The sequence below is a fragment of the Heptranchias perlo genome, chromosome 11 (assembly GCF_035084215.1).
Source record: "Heptranchias perlo isolate sHepPer1 chromosome 11, sHepPer1.hap1, whole genome shotgun sequence".
In the NCBI taxonomy this organism is placed as follows: domain Eukaryota; kingdom Metazoa; phylum Chordata; class Chondrichthyes; order Hexanchiformes; family Hexanchidae; genus Heptranchias; species Heptranchias perlo.
This window is the reverse complement of record NC_090335.1, coordinates 31496179-31513530: the sequence shown is the minus strand read 5'-3', so window position 1 is coordinate 31513530 and position 17352 is coordinate 31496179. Positions and strand designations below refer to the sequence as shown.

Sequence of the window (17352 nt, the reverse complement as noted above, 5' to 3'; positions counted from 1 at the left end):
TTTACAGTACTATCAATAAAGATCTGCCTTATGATTTATCCAGTTATGATTAAAAACTGTTATCCCAGGATAAGTGGATAGGTAGAATTATTATTGTTTGTCTGTAAAGTGCCCGCTTAATATCAATTTTATTCTTCCTTGGCCCCCTCCTCTTTCTCACCTATACGCTGCCCTCGGTGACAACTTCCACAGACGGGGGTCAGCTTCCACATGTACGCTGGCGACACCCAGCTCCACCTCACCAACACCTCTTTGGACTCCTCCATGTTGTGAGATTGCTTGTCTGACTTCCAGTGTTAGATGAGCTGCACCTTTCTCCAGCTGAACAACCGAAAGATTGAAACCGTTGCCATACTCTCGCTAGAACTCCATTTCCCTCCCCGCCCACTGTCTCAGGCCGAGCCAGTCTGTTCAAAACTTCAGTGTCCTATTCGATCCTCAGCTGAGCTTCTGACCCCATTGCTCTCCATCACAAAGATCACCTACTTTAATCTCCGTAACATCATTTTAGCTCATTAATAAACACACAAGCTGAGCCCTTCTGAGTAAAGATGCTTTTTCCAGTCAGCATCCCAGTAAAAACTAACAATATTTTTAATGCTGTATTTCTTAAATTCCAAGAGTGCTGTCGATGGAGGGCTGTTAGCAGCCGTGAAGCCATTCCCCAGCCTTCTAGTGAAATGAGGAGACAATTGAAAAAGAAAAAAAATGCTGCCTGTTTAACACGATAGTCCAAGTGCCTATCCACTCCACAAAAGGGCTACATTCAGTCAATAAGGTACCCACTGGAATGTAAAAAACAAGAACATCTGTCTAAATCAATACCAAGAACCATTCTTGACTATCGCTTACAAACTAATGAACAATATTTTCTCTTTTAAAACCCTTAAAGTCAGCTCAGTTGCAGTTTCTACCCTTCATCTCTGTGTAAATGGGTATTTCTGACAAGTGCATAAACAGTATATTGATGGAGGACCAAGAGAATTTTTTTCAAATTGTCGTATCCTGGCTTTGGCTGACCTCAACAAGTTTAATTTTACAGCCATGAAAAAGCACTTTAAATTTGGTATTTTGCTTGTAGAGGCAGTCTTGCACAACCTAACGAGTTTTTTTAAACAGATGTTATGAGGACCACGCCACCATTTTCTCACCAGTATAAAAGTCAAGAGTATACTTTTACAAATCTCTTGATGTACCAGGGAAGATCCTGGGCCACCTGCATCTACCTCCAGTTCCCAAAGTCACCGGCAAACCTCCCAACTGCGCACTTGCTGTCTGGAGTAATGTAGTTGGGAATTTTGCCTGCCACATTGGAAGTCGGGTGAGTCAGGGACCGCCTGGATGACTTTAAACCAGAATTTTCTTCGCATTTTGTTCCTCTGAATAGCGTTAGCATCACGATTGAAGATACTAAGGACACAGAAATCCTTGTTAATATGGTATGGGTAGTCCTGGAAATAGTGCTTTAGTGTTTTATTGCCAGTGCCCAGGCCGTAGCCTTGTGACAGCATGGGGTGCTGTGAGGATGGCACCACTTTAATGTTTAGCTGCCCTAACTTACAAGATCAGAGAGACAGGACATCTGACATACACTGAGCACATGTCCTCATAGTATTATCACCCATTGGTTTTGGTGATATGTATATACTCTGATCTCTGATGGGGGGGTGATGGGGAAGAGTTATTCCTGGTCTGGTGGTAAAAGAAATAATAACTGTGGTGGGATGAAATCGTAGCAGAATATGTAATTCAGTATATAAATATTTCAGTGGCATACTTTTGCTGTGCCAAACAAGTTTATAACATGGTGGCTCTAAGAACACCGTCTCTATTGGCTGTAAGGTGGAATCTAATAGCAGGCATAAAATTCTGCCCAAGGCCTACAACTTCTGTACAAATAAAATGTCACAGATCATTGGTTTGTGATAGTTTTAAGATCCAGTCTGTATAGTCTAATAACAGCAGTAAGAACAGTAAGACTGCACTACCCTCCCCCCCAATAAAAGCACAGCAGTAAATTGCACACTTCATATTAAACCATTCTCTGTGTCATTCTTATGAAATAAGCTGAAGTTTTAGCCCGAGTCCTTTTCATTAACAATCCCAGTCTATTCCACAGTGCACATTCTGAATGACCTCAGGAGATTCCTCATGTATTTTGCAGGTAGCAAATTGAAACTGAAAGCTTTATTACATAAGTTTGTCTTTTAGCTGGTATCTCAAGTTAGTGGAATTGGAAAAAAAAATCCTCACTACACTGGGCCCTGACCTTGAAAAAACCTCTAATCAAATGTGTATGATTCAATTCAAAGTCTCGCTATTGGATGTTAAAACGTGCACCACATCAAAGCAGAAAATTCAGCATTGGTTAAAGGAAATCTTGTACCCTGCTCATTCAAGTCAGACACACTGAATTCTATGTATTGGCATTGTTCTTATTGTCATCATAAGTCACGATGCTTTTTAACAGATTCCACATTACTTTTCCATTCATACTTAGTCATTTTTAAAGAAAATATTACACTTTATTAAATACTGTAACATATTCAACAATCAGCCTATAAATTATTCATGCTCAGTTGCTGGGGTTAATATCATTTGAACGCAGGGTATTACACAGCCTCTAACACACTCCTACTCCTCTGTTACTTTCCACATAATGAACCAATGTATTTCCAAGATAAAGCTAATTGTAAAATGATCTTTAGCGACCAGTATTGATTTGTCTGTGGTGCATTTGTATACTGCTATTTGTTTCTGTCACTTTCATTTAGCCAAAATACATAGAAGGCCATTTAGCAATACTGCTTGCAATTATTTCCTTAAAAAACAACTACTGTTGGTAATGAAGTCAGGATCCATTCAGTGTACTAATGGTTCTATTTTAGTTTGCAACTTGGAGTAAATATCAATTCTATAAATCTACAGTGCCCAGATTTAAAGCTGCATAATTTTTCTCATTAAACTCCATAGCCTGGAAACTACTATTGCTGTTACTGCCTTACTGAAATAACAGACAAAGGCACGTCGTACAACTGCATTAAGCATTCATTCAATGTATCTGTATGACATTCCTTTGCCCGCTATTTTAGTATTGGCGATAACCCATTTAAAATAAGCAGGTTACTACTGGCCAAAGGAATCTCACATAAATGTGTTAAGCATTTGTCTGCCAATGTCAGCATCAGCCATTTAGATTATGTCTAACCCAATTTCAGATGCTTTCTTGAAAACAATTGTCTTAAAATTTACTGTAATGCAATTTTTAAAATGTCATACTTATATTGCGATACTTATCTAAGTTTTGAACTTAATGTTCCTGCCCATTCCATATTTTATACCACTGTCAATTCATAGATGTGAAATGGAGGTTATAACAATGTTTAGTCTACCTGGACATCTGTGATCACTCTCAGTGGAAACAGCTTCAATACTGAAGCATTTTTGAATGATGTCGAATGGTAAAAAAAACCCTACTCTCATCCACATGAGGTTTCACCTCCTTATGTAGCAGATACAATCTCCTAACTTTAATTATCTTAAACATCAGAAACTATGGAGGTTGAAATGTGAAATAAATGTTGAAATAAAATTATCTTACAATTACTCATCGACTAGTCTAACCATTCTGTTGTGTTCCAGACTAGCAAGTCATGGGTCACCCTGCTATTCCTTATACAATCTCCTCTATGCCATCAGGGGTATGTGGTTGATAGCATATAAATATTTCCCCATTGTGAGGGATAGAAATTTGATGGGCAATTCAACCCATAGTGCTCTCCAAGTCCCTGGCCCGAGTGTAGAGTTGACAGAGACCTGGATAAGGATTGTCTGCCTGTGTCACTGGAGGAGAAATGGTGCATACTGCATTGAGACTTGAAAAAGGAGAAAAGTTGTGAAAACCTTTTGTTTTAAATGGAGGGAAATGTTCACATATTAAAGAAAACTGCAATACAAATTTGAAGATCAATTCTTATATGATAAAAAATGTTAATGTTGTGAGGATTTCAAACCTTCCAAACATTGAAAGGCAGAAATCCAGATCAAATTAGAAACTCATGATTGAGGTCAGAGCATGTGGAGTCAGGGGACAAGTAGCTGAATGGAGAGCAAATGGACTACCAAACAGAAAAGAGAGTCGGGGTTAAAGGTAGTTAGTCAGACTGGCAGAAGGTGGGAAATGGTGTTCCACAGGGATCAGTGCTGGGACCACTGTTGTTCACCATTTACATAAATGATTTGGACTCGGGAATCGGAAATACAATTACCAAAATTTGCGGATAACACCAAATGGGATGTATAGTTAATACCGAGGAAGATTGCGACAAAATACAAGACATTAACAAATCTGCAAAATGGGTAAATGACAAATGAATTTCAACATAGATAAGGTGGAATAGGAGGAATAAGGAGGCCACCTATTCCTGGGAAAGCAAGAGTCTAAATGGGATAGAGGCACAAAGGGGTCTAGGGGTGCAGATTCACAAATCAATAAATGTAGCAATGCAGGTTAACAAAGTCATGAAAAGCACAAACAAAGCACTGGGGTTTATTTCTAGAGGAATAAAATTTAAATGCAGAGAAGTTATGTGAAACTTATATGGAACATTGGTTGGACCACACTTAAAATAATGTGCACAGTTCTGGTCTCCATATTACAAAAAGTATATAGAAGCATTGAAGAAAGTGCAATAAAGATTTACTAGGATGATACCTGAACTGAGAGGGTAAAACTATCAGAAAGACTGAACAGGCTGGTGCTCTTTTCTCTAGAAAAGAGAAGACTGAGAGGTGACCTGATAGAGGTCTTTAAAATTAAGAAGGGGTTCGATAGGATAGACACAGAGAAGATGTTTCCACTTGTGGGGAAGTCCAAAACTAGGGGACATAAATATAAGATAATGACTAATAAATCCAATAAGGAATTCAGGAGAAACTTCTTTATTTCAGAGTGGTGAGAACTTGCTACCCCACAGAGTAGTTGAGGCGAACAGCATAGATGCATTTAAGGGGAAGCTAGATAAATTCATGAGGGAGAAAGGAATAGAAGAATATGCTGTTGATAGGGTGAGATGAAGGAAGGTGGGAGGAGGCTCGTGTAGAGCATAAACACAGGCATAGACCTGTTGGGCTGAACGGCCTGTTTCTGTGCTATAAAATTCAATGTAGAGTGAGCCAAAAATATAAACAATAAACATAACTAAAAATAATAGTTGAGGAAAATATGGAGAACGTTTTACTCCAATAATCATAAGTGAAGATATTTCCAGACCACAAAGGTGTTTATTTTTCCTGTTCCTCATTCTAGTGGCAGGTTGAGTGGACCATGTTCCCTGCTGATGTTACCCACGAAAGAAAAAACACACTTCATAGGATTTTGTAAAAACACAAGGTCAACAAATAATAAGGGGATTATGTCATCATCGCAGATACTGATCTGCATAGTTGGTTTCTGTAATAGTTTGTGACGGAAGTGTTAAGTGCATGATTGTCTTGCAGTGTATAGCCCTCTCAGGGAGTGGTATGGGGTTAGTTGGAAGAGGAAGTAAAGTCTAGCGCCAAACCTTAAGATCAAAGTGCTTGCTCAATGTTTGTATCTTTATAAAGGTATTGCTCAAAGTTTAAAAAAAACAGATCTCTTATCTCAACAAAGTCGCAGCCTGTCAGTCTCCTTGTCTCCAGCCTACTGCAGTAATACTGCTGATGTGAAGGAGTCACATATGTCCTGGAACAGCTCTCTGACAGCAATGAGGACCATGATCTAAGAGCAGTTTGGGAAATAGTCCAGAACTACCAATTCTGGGAAATCATACTACCAGCTGGGCATACTGAATAAATCGATACTGGGGGAACACTTCAACCCAAGCTACTTTCCTTTCTCTTTAATTTAATAACAATAAAGCAAGTATATAAAAGACCTCCTCTAAATTGGTCAGCTGGCCAGAACAAGATGCAATAGAACAATGTACTATTGTGACATGTAGTTACAACAGTACAATGAATTAAGTACAAGGGACTAACTGTCTTTTTATCTGTTTACAGTTTTCTTCTAACTTAATAAAGAGCCTTGTGTTCCAACTCATCCTTTGGCATTTGGACTCTTTTGCAAATGTAGGGAGACATGGGTGAAAAAGGGTTAAAATGTAGAATGCTGACCCCAGTAAAATAGAAACAGCACACAGAGGTAGGTATAAGATTCAATTCTCCATCTGAATAATCTCTTGCGAGGAAAGGCACATTACTATCTGAACTTTAACAAAAATCATGCATGTTACTGCCTGTTACTCTTCATTAGAACTGAATTAAAGAATGGTCTGGTGGCCACAAGATGGTAAAATGAGGGGAACTTATTTGCTTTAATCAAGTTAAGAAAATTGTTAACAGGATCTTCATCCAGATCAATAGGGCCATTCTAAGACATAAATTGATTATGTATACTGTAGTTCAGAAATGTAAAATTGCGTGTGAACAAGGCGTGATCAGGCCATTTTAATAAGAAACATGTTGAGAACTAAGGCGTATAAGGTATAATATTGTAACGTGGATTTAGATTCGGAGAGTTAGGAACATAGGAAGATAGGAACAGGAGTAGGCCATCCAGCCTCTCGAGCCTGCTCCGTCATTCAACGGGATCGTGGCTGATCTGTGACCTAACTCCATATACCCGCCTTAACCAAAGGTATTAAGGGATATGAGGCTAACAAAAATTTTTCAATCTCGGATTTAAAATGAACAATTTGCGGAAGAGAGTTCCAAACTTCTACCCCCCTTTGCGTGGAGACTGATCTTAGAACTTTAGCGCGTTCGATTTCCCAATCACGGGTGTGATTATAAGCACTTTATTCTTAATAAATCTATGAGCGTTTGAGCCCAACATTTCAAGAATCTTATTGATTATGAGGGATAAATAGATCATCCAATTATTAATTAATACCATCCTGGAACACAAACATAGCATTTAACTTACGGACACCAGGTTGATGCCTTTGTTTCAGGTCGTATAGTAACTTATTAATCGTCTTCCAGTCAGAATTTAGGTCTTCAATTTTTCCCTAAAATAAATTAAGTAAAAACATAAACCTGAATGAGGTGGTACATAGGTTCTAGTATTTTTGTGCTCCTTCATCTGCAAATGATAACACTGGTAATTAGCAAGTTATAACAGGCAGGTCACTTATTTTTCTCTCAATCTGAAAATCAGATAGTAACGTTGCAAACGTATCTTGTGAGATAACCATTAATTCAACAGTTGCGAGAAGCCAGGTCTGCTTAAGATTCACTTAATACCATGGGGTACATTTTCATCTTCACCACAAAGGCAGTGAAGACAGAACTCTACCACCAATATCACAGTGAGACTAATGGCACTGTCCTCTCTTCAGCCATCATCTGACGAGATGGTAAGTGGCAGACAATTATTGACCTCTTGTTTTCTTGACCATAACAATTACTTCATGAAGCATTCTGCCTCTAAATACGGAAAAGCAACAAACGGCCCTTTTCAATCAAGCTCTTTTATAACATAGCACCAGCATCACCCTGCTGAGCATTCTGGGCAGAGATGTGCACCCTGGGACAGTTCAAACTGCTCTAAGTAATGATCAGCCATATGAATGTACTGCTGACTGCGCACAGAGATCACTGGGAAATGATAATGGGTGCTGCATGGACATTGATGTAATTTTGTCAGGTTCTTCACTGTTGTCTAGTTTTTTTTTTACTGGCAAGAAAATAGATGACATTGAGGCTTGAAATCAGCTGATGAACACCAATGTAACAACAGCAATATTGTACTCGCTCAAGTCAGACAACTTATTTTTTACATTAGGATTTTTTGGTCGATAGACTAGTTTTAATACCAGACTGGCACTAATGCAGATACACTACATACCAATTCTAAATCTCCATGGGCAAACGCTTTAGGTTGATGAGAGCCTTGACTTAGGTGAAGGGTACACGCCCAAAATATCATAATCTATTTTTTTCTCTTTCCAGGTGCTATGTTATTTCTTGCATTTTCTCTTTTTATTTCAGATTTCCAGCTTTTCCTTTTCATTTTACTCTTTCAACTCTCACATTGTCTCCCAGTTTTACAATGGATGCTGAAATTGGCAGAAGAGCAGCAAATATCAAGGTAGAAGATTGTTTACCATATCAGAATGGATCAGTATGTTTTGATATATGCTAACCTCTTAGTTGTTTTGAGGTCTCGCCTTCCTAAAATCAAATATACACATGGAAACATTTCTAAGATGAGCTCTAACAACTTTCCAATTAGTAAAACAGCAGAATAGCTATCTTGAGGTAAGCTGTTCCTGACAGATGGTGCAAAGTAGGGAAGTCAAAGTTCAAGTAGCTTGTACACAGCCAAGAAAGAATAGTCACTGAAAGTTGAAAGGAATTAATATATATTTTTCTTGACCCTTGACCCCTCTGTCCTTGCAAATTACCATCCCATCTCCAACCTCCCTTTCTTCTCCAAAGTCCCTGAACATGTTGTCATCTCTCAAATCCGTGCCCATCTTTCCAGCAACTCCATGTTTGAACCCCTCCAATTAGGTTTCCGCTCCAATCACAAATGACATCCTATGTGACTGTGACCGTGGTAAACTATATTTCCTCATCCTTCTTGACCTGTCTGCAGCCTTTGACATGGTTGACCACACCATCCTCCTCCAACGACTCTCCTCCGTCGTCCAGCTGGGTGGGACTGCCCTCGCCTGGTTCCATTTTTATCTATCCAGTTGTAGCCAGAGAACCACCTGCAATGGCTTCTCTTCACACTCCTGCACCATTACCTCTGGAGTCCCCTGAGGATCTGTCTTTGGCTCTCCTGACTGGTCTCCAACCTTGCACCCTCCTAAACTTCAGCTCGTCCAAAACTCTGCTGCCCAGATCCTAACTCATCACCCCTGTGCTCGCTGACCTACATTGGCTCACAGTCCAGAAACGCCTCAATTTTAAAATTCTTATCCTTGTTTTCATATCCTTCCCTATCTCTGTAACCTCCTCTAGCCCTACAACCCTCCGAGATCTCTGCGCTCCTCCAATTCTGGCCTCTTGTGCACCCCTCGTTTTAATCATTCCACTGTTGGCAGCTGTGCTTTCAGCTGCCTAGGCCTTAAGCTCTGGAATTCCCTCTCTAAACTGTTCCGTCTCTCTATCTCTCTCATCCTTGAAGGCGCTCCTTAAAACCTACCTCTTTGACCAAGCTTTTGGTCACCTGTCTTAATATCTCCTTATGTGGCTCAGTATCAAATTTTGTTTGATAATGCCCCTGTGAAGAGCCTTGAGACATTTTACTACATTAAAGGCGCTATATAAATACAAGTTGTTGTTGAAAGCTTTGTGGTTTATCATAATCACATCAATATGTTTAAGTTGATCTGTATGCTGATGGTAATTAACTAAATTGCTGAGTAGAGGCTCATCTACAAGATGAGGACATTAGCATAGCTATAGACATTTTAGAAATTATTCCTTACTTTTTTATCTTTAGTTAGAGGCTTTTAAAATGTATTTATGAAATACTCATATATTAAAATTAATTGAAATCACTGTTCCTGACAGAAGTAGCAGTTGGTATAATCTGTTGCAGCTGTCAGAGAGCAACCGTGAAACATCTCTACAGGAAAATGGCATCGAACAGATGCTCCCAATTGGTTGGAGGTGACAAGATGATTAATTTACCTAATAACAAGCTGATCTAGTGCTGACTTGTAGTGAGGTACGCAGGATGATCAGGGAATAGCCTCTTTACAGTAAGGTGACTCACCTTTGGCCCTACATGGTGTGTAAAACGACGGAAAGTCAGAAACACTGCATAGTGTATGTACTCCGTTAGAGCTGTTAACATGAAATTTAGCCATATATAATTGCAGTCTTTACAAGTTAATATCCTGAAACTTTATGTTGTTGTTTAGGATAATTAACTAGTGAGTTCTTGTAAAAAAAATATAACTTGTGGATATGGCTTTTGGTGTAAACAAGTTGTAAGTTTTCTGGCCTAATATCAAACTACACCTTCTGTCACACAAAGTAGCCTTCTCTAAAAAGAAGAAAGAACTTGCATTTCTAGAGCAACTTTCACATCCTCAGAACATCCCAAAATGCTCCATAGCCAATAAAGTACTTTTGAACCGTAGTCACTATTGTAACATAGGGAAACGTGGCAGCCAATTTGTGCACAGCAAGGTCCCACAAACAGCAAAGAGATAAATGACCAGATAATCTGTTTAAGTGGTGCTAGAGGGATAAATTTTGCCTACTATCGTAGGATTGCAACAAGGCAAGTGATTTGAACATTCTAAAGTAAAATATTTTTATATAATGTACTTTGAAACTATTTTTGAAGCGAATGTTTAACTTGAACATTGCGCATTAATGTCAATTGAAAGTATTGTCTCTGCTATAGGTGGTAGTTGGCATAATATGTAGCATGAGAAACATCTCTTAAGGCCGACACCATGGTTTCAAAGTTTAGTTATAATACTTGCAGGTTAAGGCTAACAGATGGTCCTGAATCACCATACTGCTAAATATATAAATGTGCTTCCTTTGTTAATGACTCCATGCTGTCACTGAGTCTGTATATCTGCTATATAGTAGTGGGCATGTAGCAGCACTGAACAGGTTCCTTACTTTACCAGATTCTGAGGCATTTTCTGGTTATAGTAATTCACGTAACTTTTTTTTCCATCAATGCATTTTTGTTTGTTTCTTGGAATGAACAGTTCCTGTATTGACAGATCATAATTAACTGCTTCTTCAAAATTGTAAGCTGATAATGAATTTACAAGTACATCAAATTATATTATTAATAGCCTGTAAAATGTTGTTTCCAACATTTCTCTATTAATTTATGCAGATGAAATGTTATGACACTTTTAATGACAGTTAGCCACACAAACACTACAAGTGTATTCTCATGGCTGTTTGTGGGACCTTGCTGTGCGCCAATTGGCTGCTGTGTTTCATATATTACAACAGTGACTACACTTCAAAAATACTCCACTGGTGTGAAGGGCTTTGGGGTGTCCTGAGGTTGTGAAAGGTATATATTAATCCAAGCTCTCTCTTTTTTCTTTATTGTAACAGTGAATTCACCCTCACAGCCCTCATAGAAAGAAAATAATACATAGTGCTACTTTAAAACAGGAGATTGTTATAAAGCCATTTAGCCTCTCAACCCTGCATAGTCCACAGATATACAATGGACCCTCTTGGCAATTCTGTTTCTCCCATTTAATCTGCTGAGGGAATGTTCTGTATAAATACTCCTTGATCTCCAAAGGTTGGCTTATGAAACCCAGAATATTCATCTATCCTTGAATCTCCACTATTCTACTGTGGCCTACTACCTTGCAAATAAACATTCCTTCCCTGCTCCAGCAAAATTTATCCCAAGGAGCACTTGATCATCTCCAAGCTAGAGCTGAACTTGTTTCTGGTTGGGGCGGAGATCATTTCATACAATAGGTAGGTACTGTATGGCATTAATCAGCGCCAGAGTCTCCTGGACCAGTTTTGATCGCCTAGGGGGATCCCCCTAATTGGCCTGGGTTTTTATCTGCTTTGTTGCCTCTCCCAGGAGATTACAGGGTTTTCGGGTGGGGTGGGGTGGGGAGTGTATATATCACGATGCACAATGTATCGTAATTGTGTGGGACAGGCTGGATGACAGAGGGTCTTTTCCTGTCCGTCATTGTTCGTAAGTTCGTATTTCAGTCTGTGCCAATCCCACTCTCAACCAAACACTTATCCAGCTTCTTATTAAAGGAGTTAATCATCTGAAATGCTTTTGCTGTTCGTTTGTTCCATTTATTCACTCTGAAACTTACTACAGTTTGTGTCTGACATCTTCCTGCAGGCTGTTACAAGAAATAAACAACTTCAGTTTTATTAAGGATTGAAGGAATAACAACAAAACTTCTCCAGAAAATTAGAAATACTGAAAATGTTGTTTTATAAGCACCTAAACCTACATTAGTTTTGTGACCCAGTTCATTTTCTCCTTATGTACCTCATGGGAAATTGCACTTATTCATCAAGTAGTTTCTGATTTTATTCCAACACTAAATCATTTCCCCAAAGACAACACATATGTTATTAAAGTTCTGAATTCAAATTAAATTTGAATTATTCATCTTTATAGCAGTTATTATGATTTTGATGTGATTACTCTGTATTATTTCAATTTATAAAATCTTGCTGCTCAAGTCGAGCGTTTAAAATAAATCATTAGTTACAAATTTTCTAATACAAAGCCATATATGTACCTTTAATGGTTGAGGGAAAGGCTTTTCCAGACAGAAGTGCTGTGCCTTGAACAATATGCCTTCCACATCAGCCTGCTTGGCTAGTACTCCTTCTTCTGTCTCCTTAAAACAGAAATAGATTAAAAAGATACATCATTCTGAAATGATCAACAAAGCCATTTATAGGTGTTTACTCCTTTACTCATTGCTGAAGTCATTCCATTGGGATTATCTTCCAACAACTTCCTTATGCTGACTTACTAACCAGTGTACGTGGAACTTTCTGATACACAAACCTCTGCATTGAAAATGTCAACAAATCTTGAATTTACCATAGTTGCTATAAATGTGTGTTCTACTTTCTTATCAGAAGCAGGCACAACAGGCAGTAGTTTCAAATTCAATTATGTTTGATTATGATAGCAATTACACATTCTTAGCAGGTTTTCAAATTCAATTCTCACCTAAAATTCACCATCTTAAAGCTGAGAAGATCGCATAAGAAAATATGAAATGAAAAAGGCTATTCATCCAATCAAGTCAACTCCTTCCACAGAATATAAATAATTTGCTCTACGCCAATTATTCTCCCTAACCCTCATAGACAGCTGACCAAAAGACCACAAAATTGGTCTAAACTACACCTCTTATTATTCCAGCCCAGTTAATTGCTTTCCCCAGATGACATTTCTATGGCCTTAAGAGCACAGAAACCATCCTGTTCAATGATGGACTTGATCATCTCTGTCTTTACTTATCCTTATAACCTTCAGTCCCATTCTTAACCAGATTTTTTTTTGTCACTGAAGGAATTAATTAACTGCTTTTGCTGGGAATCTGTTTCAAATAACCATTACTGTTGTCAGGGGAAAGAAATTCTGCTAATCTCTGGTCTCACTTGAGGCATGTTAATTTTAAACCTATGTCCTCTAGTGCTGTGTTCACACTGTTAAATGAAACAACCTGCTTACATCTACATTATCCATGCCTCTCAGCACTTTTAAGATCTGGATCATTTTTTGTTTCAGTCTTCTTTTCTCTACTAAAAATAAGTTCACTTCTGTGTGAACCTCTTCGTAACTTGGACCCAAATCTCAGGCTCATCCTTGTCATTCTGTTTCGTACTATCGCCAATGCATCCTTTTCCTAATCAAAATCTGGTGCCACATTGAGCCCATCTGTCACCAGCTGATGCACAAAACGACCTGAAAAATCCTTGATAATGAAGTCATCCTCGCTTTAAGGTATAGGCATACATGTAGGGTACCCAAAATCACACATAATATACCAAATGTGAATTCACTAATGATATATACAAGGTTAGGATGACATGTTTTGACTTAATACCAAATACTATTAAGATGCATCCCGGTACTTGATTACATTGGTTAACAACAGCTTCACAATGACTAAAAAGTGTCACTGAATGTGTGTTAATCACCCTAAATCCTTTTGCATTTACACCTTGCTAATGGATACATATTTCACATTACCTTTTCCATGTGCCTTACCTTACATTTATCCACAATAAAATCTATCCTGAGCTGATTTGTTTAATTGCTCTAGATTCTTTTACAGTGCTACCAACCTATGCTACCTGGCCGCATAGACTCACGTCAACAGTAAATTTTGGAAGGCAATTGGAAATCCCCTCTAACCCTGTTATCTGTTAAGCTGAACAAGAAAAATAAGTTCTGTCAATCTTGATTTAGTTTTGATTAGACCGTAGAGGACAATTGTAGCTAGTTTGTCAATCACAACTCAAAGGGACTTGGGTTGAAATTATGACAAAGCGAAAAGGATCCTGTTCAATGGATGGGGAAATCTTAAGAAAGGAGTCATTTATTGGTTCCAAGTTCATAATTGTACTCAATTTTTAATCCAGTTTTCTATTCTCCCCTTAATTCCATACCCCTTAATCTCCTTTAGTAATCTCCCACGTGGCACCTTGTCAAAGGCTTTCCTAATGTCCATGTACATGACACCCACTGCATTTCTTCCATCTACTATGTCTGTTATCTCCAAAAAGAATTCTATAAAGTTTGTCAAGCACGATCATCCCTTATGAAATCCATGCTGGCTACTTCTAACTATTGTATCTTTTTCTGGTTATAGTGCTAATATCATCTTTAAAGACCAAGTTAAAGAAATTAGAATTGCACCCGAAACAGGTGGTAAGTCAGTGCAGTAATCACTCCGTGCACTGGTCTGTGCCAGTGTGGGGCCCATGGATTGGCTGTCTAATTACACAATGGGGTCCTACAGCTGGTGCAGGACCCCGATTTGAATAACCAAATCAACCTGCTGCCTGTTTCAGGTGGGCGTCTGGGCAACTTAGTCGCCTGATTCAATTTCACATGAGACCCACTTCCGGGGTCAATTGAGCGCGGGAAATCGTGACCTGATTTAGGACCCTGTTTCAACCTGAAAAATGGGCATATCGATGCCCAATTTCTCTCAGTATAATTTTCCCTATCACATATGTTAAGCTAACTGGCCTGTAAATACCCAGATTAGCTCTGCTTCCCTTGTTAAAAATGGGTATTACATTGGCCACTTCCCAATCCTCACTCAATAAAGTCCTGAAATAATGTTTGTTAAAGTCAAAAATAGCGCAACAAGATGTCTCATGAGAAAGGCAGTGAAAATAAATATTGTTGGTGGCATCTTCTATTGCCTCCTGTTTGAATCTTTGAAAAATCTCATCTTTTGCATGCAAAATGGTTTAATGAATAATTGTAAGAGCAGCATTAGTTCCAAGTTCACTGTTATACTCAAACACCTCATCTTTGGAAGACTTTGCCGTAGAAATTACCCTTTTCATGCAAAGTATGTGTGGAATCATTTATGTAAACGTTTGATTTAATAATAATCTAGCACTTCATCCCAATTTTAGTTCAAACTCTTTTTGCACAACCTTTTCACTTACTAGTCAGAAAATTCTGTGCAATCTATCAACCTGAATGTGTCTGTAATATGACTTTATAACTACCTGTTAAGTTAATAATAAGACAATTTACCAATATTCAATGTTGGAAAGTTTTTGACAATAACTGAGGAGTGACCAAATTTGTTCTATTATGGAAGGTTCTAGGCAAAATGCACCTGTCTGACAAAGTTCTCCAGGCACTTGTATCTGCAGTTATGGAGCAGAGAACAGACAAATTCATGGTGAACAATCATATGACAAACCCTTAGTCAGGACAGGGCACAAATATTTCACGTGTCCGGTATGTGTAAGAAAAGCACATGTGTTTCCTCAGGGACATACAGGCATTCAGCACCCATAACCATACAGACAAACTATATCGTCCTTGCAAAAGTGCCATGGTGCATAAATGGAATTTTGGAACTATATAGCAGAGGAAAACTAGAAAAGGCCCTGGTGATAAGAGGGATAAGGGAAGGAAATCACACAGGAGCATCCATGATGGCACAGATAAGATTGAAGTAATCCATATCCATGACTGTGTGTGTGTATAAAATAATCGGTTGCTTTTTCTACGCAAGAAACTGGCTTTCAATACAATGCCAATGCACAATAGGTGGCATAGAACAACAGCACCTATTAAACTCCTATGAGGTAGGGCTGTCAACCCTCCAGGATTATCCTGGAGTCTTCAGGAATTAAAAATCAATCTCCTGGACACTGATGTGAGCAACCCAAGAGAAAAATCATAGGGGCATTCCTTTGAATACTTTCATGTATTTGTTATCAAAATATTGGAAATGGGGAAAAAGGTTGTTTGACTGGTTACGGCAGTTGGAGGTGGGAGGGAAGGTCATGTAATGAAACCTCCAGCAATACGTCGAACCAGAGTTGGCAATCCTGCTATCGGGAGGCTGTAGCATATTGGGTGCAGTGGGCAAAGCAGAAATTGGTGGCCAGCTGAGCTTCTGGTTTGGGTTATTTTGTGCACACATTCTAACATGCATCGACAAATGGGAATTTATTATGGGCACACACATGAGCTAAAGTGGTGACGATTGCAGCACTGGTTAAGCTGCAAAGATTTAGATAAAAAAGAAAAGAACTTACATTTTTATAACGCCTTTCACATCCATAGGCTGTCCTAAAAGGCTTTACTGCTAATGAATTGCTTGTTTTTTTAAGTGTAGTCATTTTGTTTTGTAGACATATGTGACAACCAATGTTTCACACACCAGGGTTCCATAAACAACATTGAGATAAATGACGAGTTAATCAATTTTTGGTGGTGTTTGCCAGGACACTGGCAGAACTCCCTGTTCTTCTTCGAACAGTGTCACGGGATCTTTTGTGTCCACCTGAATATGCAAAGGGAGCCTTAATTTAACATCTCATCCAAAAGATAGCACCTCTGACAATGCAATACTCCCACAGTAGTCATTGAAGTCTTGCAATGGGGGTTGAACCTTCTGACTCAGAGGTGAGGTGCTGGTAATGAGCAAAGCTGACACTTAAGTCATGTGCACAAGATCATTTTGTGCTTTCTTTGCACAGGGATGCTGCGACGAGACCTTCCAATAAAGAGGCAGTACCACATCACATCCCACAAATATTAGCACACGGAAATACACCCCAGAATCTACACGGTGATGCACCCTGCATGGGTGAGGAAGAAAATTGTTAGAGACTATGGAAAGACATACCCGACCTACATGGAAAACCATTCCAGATATCAATCACTCTTTGTATGGAGGTGGGCTGTTTGACACCAGTCCTGAATTTGTCTTTCACTAGTTTGTACAAAGTCCCCTTGTTCTACATTAATGACTTATCTTGAAATAGTGCTCCTAGACCAAAATCATCTTCTTGCCCTTATTCACATGCCTCAAGAGCAACTTTTTATAAGATAACCAGTGTTTCAGTTGGATGCACTTTTTACCATTTGTGTCCAGTGAATATACCCAATGGTGAATGATTGCTGACGACAACTGAAAAAAAAGTTACTCTTCCAAATGGAATTGGGAAAAAGAAAATCCAACACAAACTACTGCAGTGTTATGTTGAGAGTTTCTTTATTTAGTGTAATGATATGGATATATATTCACACACAAATACACATTCTTCATGATCCTGTTGCCTGAACATTTCTGTTATCACACAAAATCT

General features: G+C 38.7%; 1 protein-coding gene across 13 annotated transcripts in view; it reads right to left on the bottom strand.

Moving 5' to 3' along the window:
- dmd (dystrophin) overlaps positions 1-17352 on the bottom strand; it is a 1591310-nt gene that overhangs the window by 347602 nt on the left and 1226356 nt on the right. For all 13 annotated transcript variants that reach the window (XM_067992781.1, XM_067992785.1, XM_067992782.1 and 10 more), the window contains 2 exons: positions 12279-12380; positions 6968-7052 (listed from right to left, as the gene is read on the bottom strand). In XM_067992781.1, coding sequence (XP_067848882.1) covers positions 6968-7052; positions 12279-12380 — 187 coding nt within the window. The remainder of the gene's footprint in view (positions 1-6967; positions 7053-12278; positions 12381-17352) is intronic.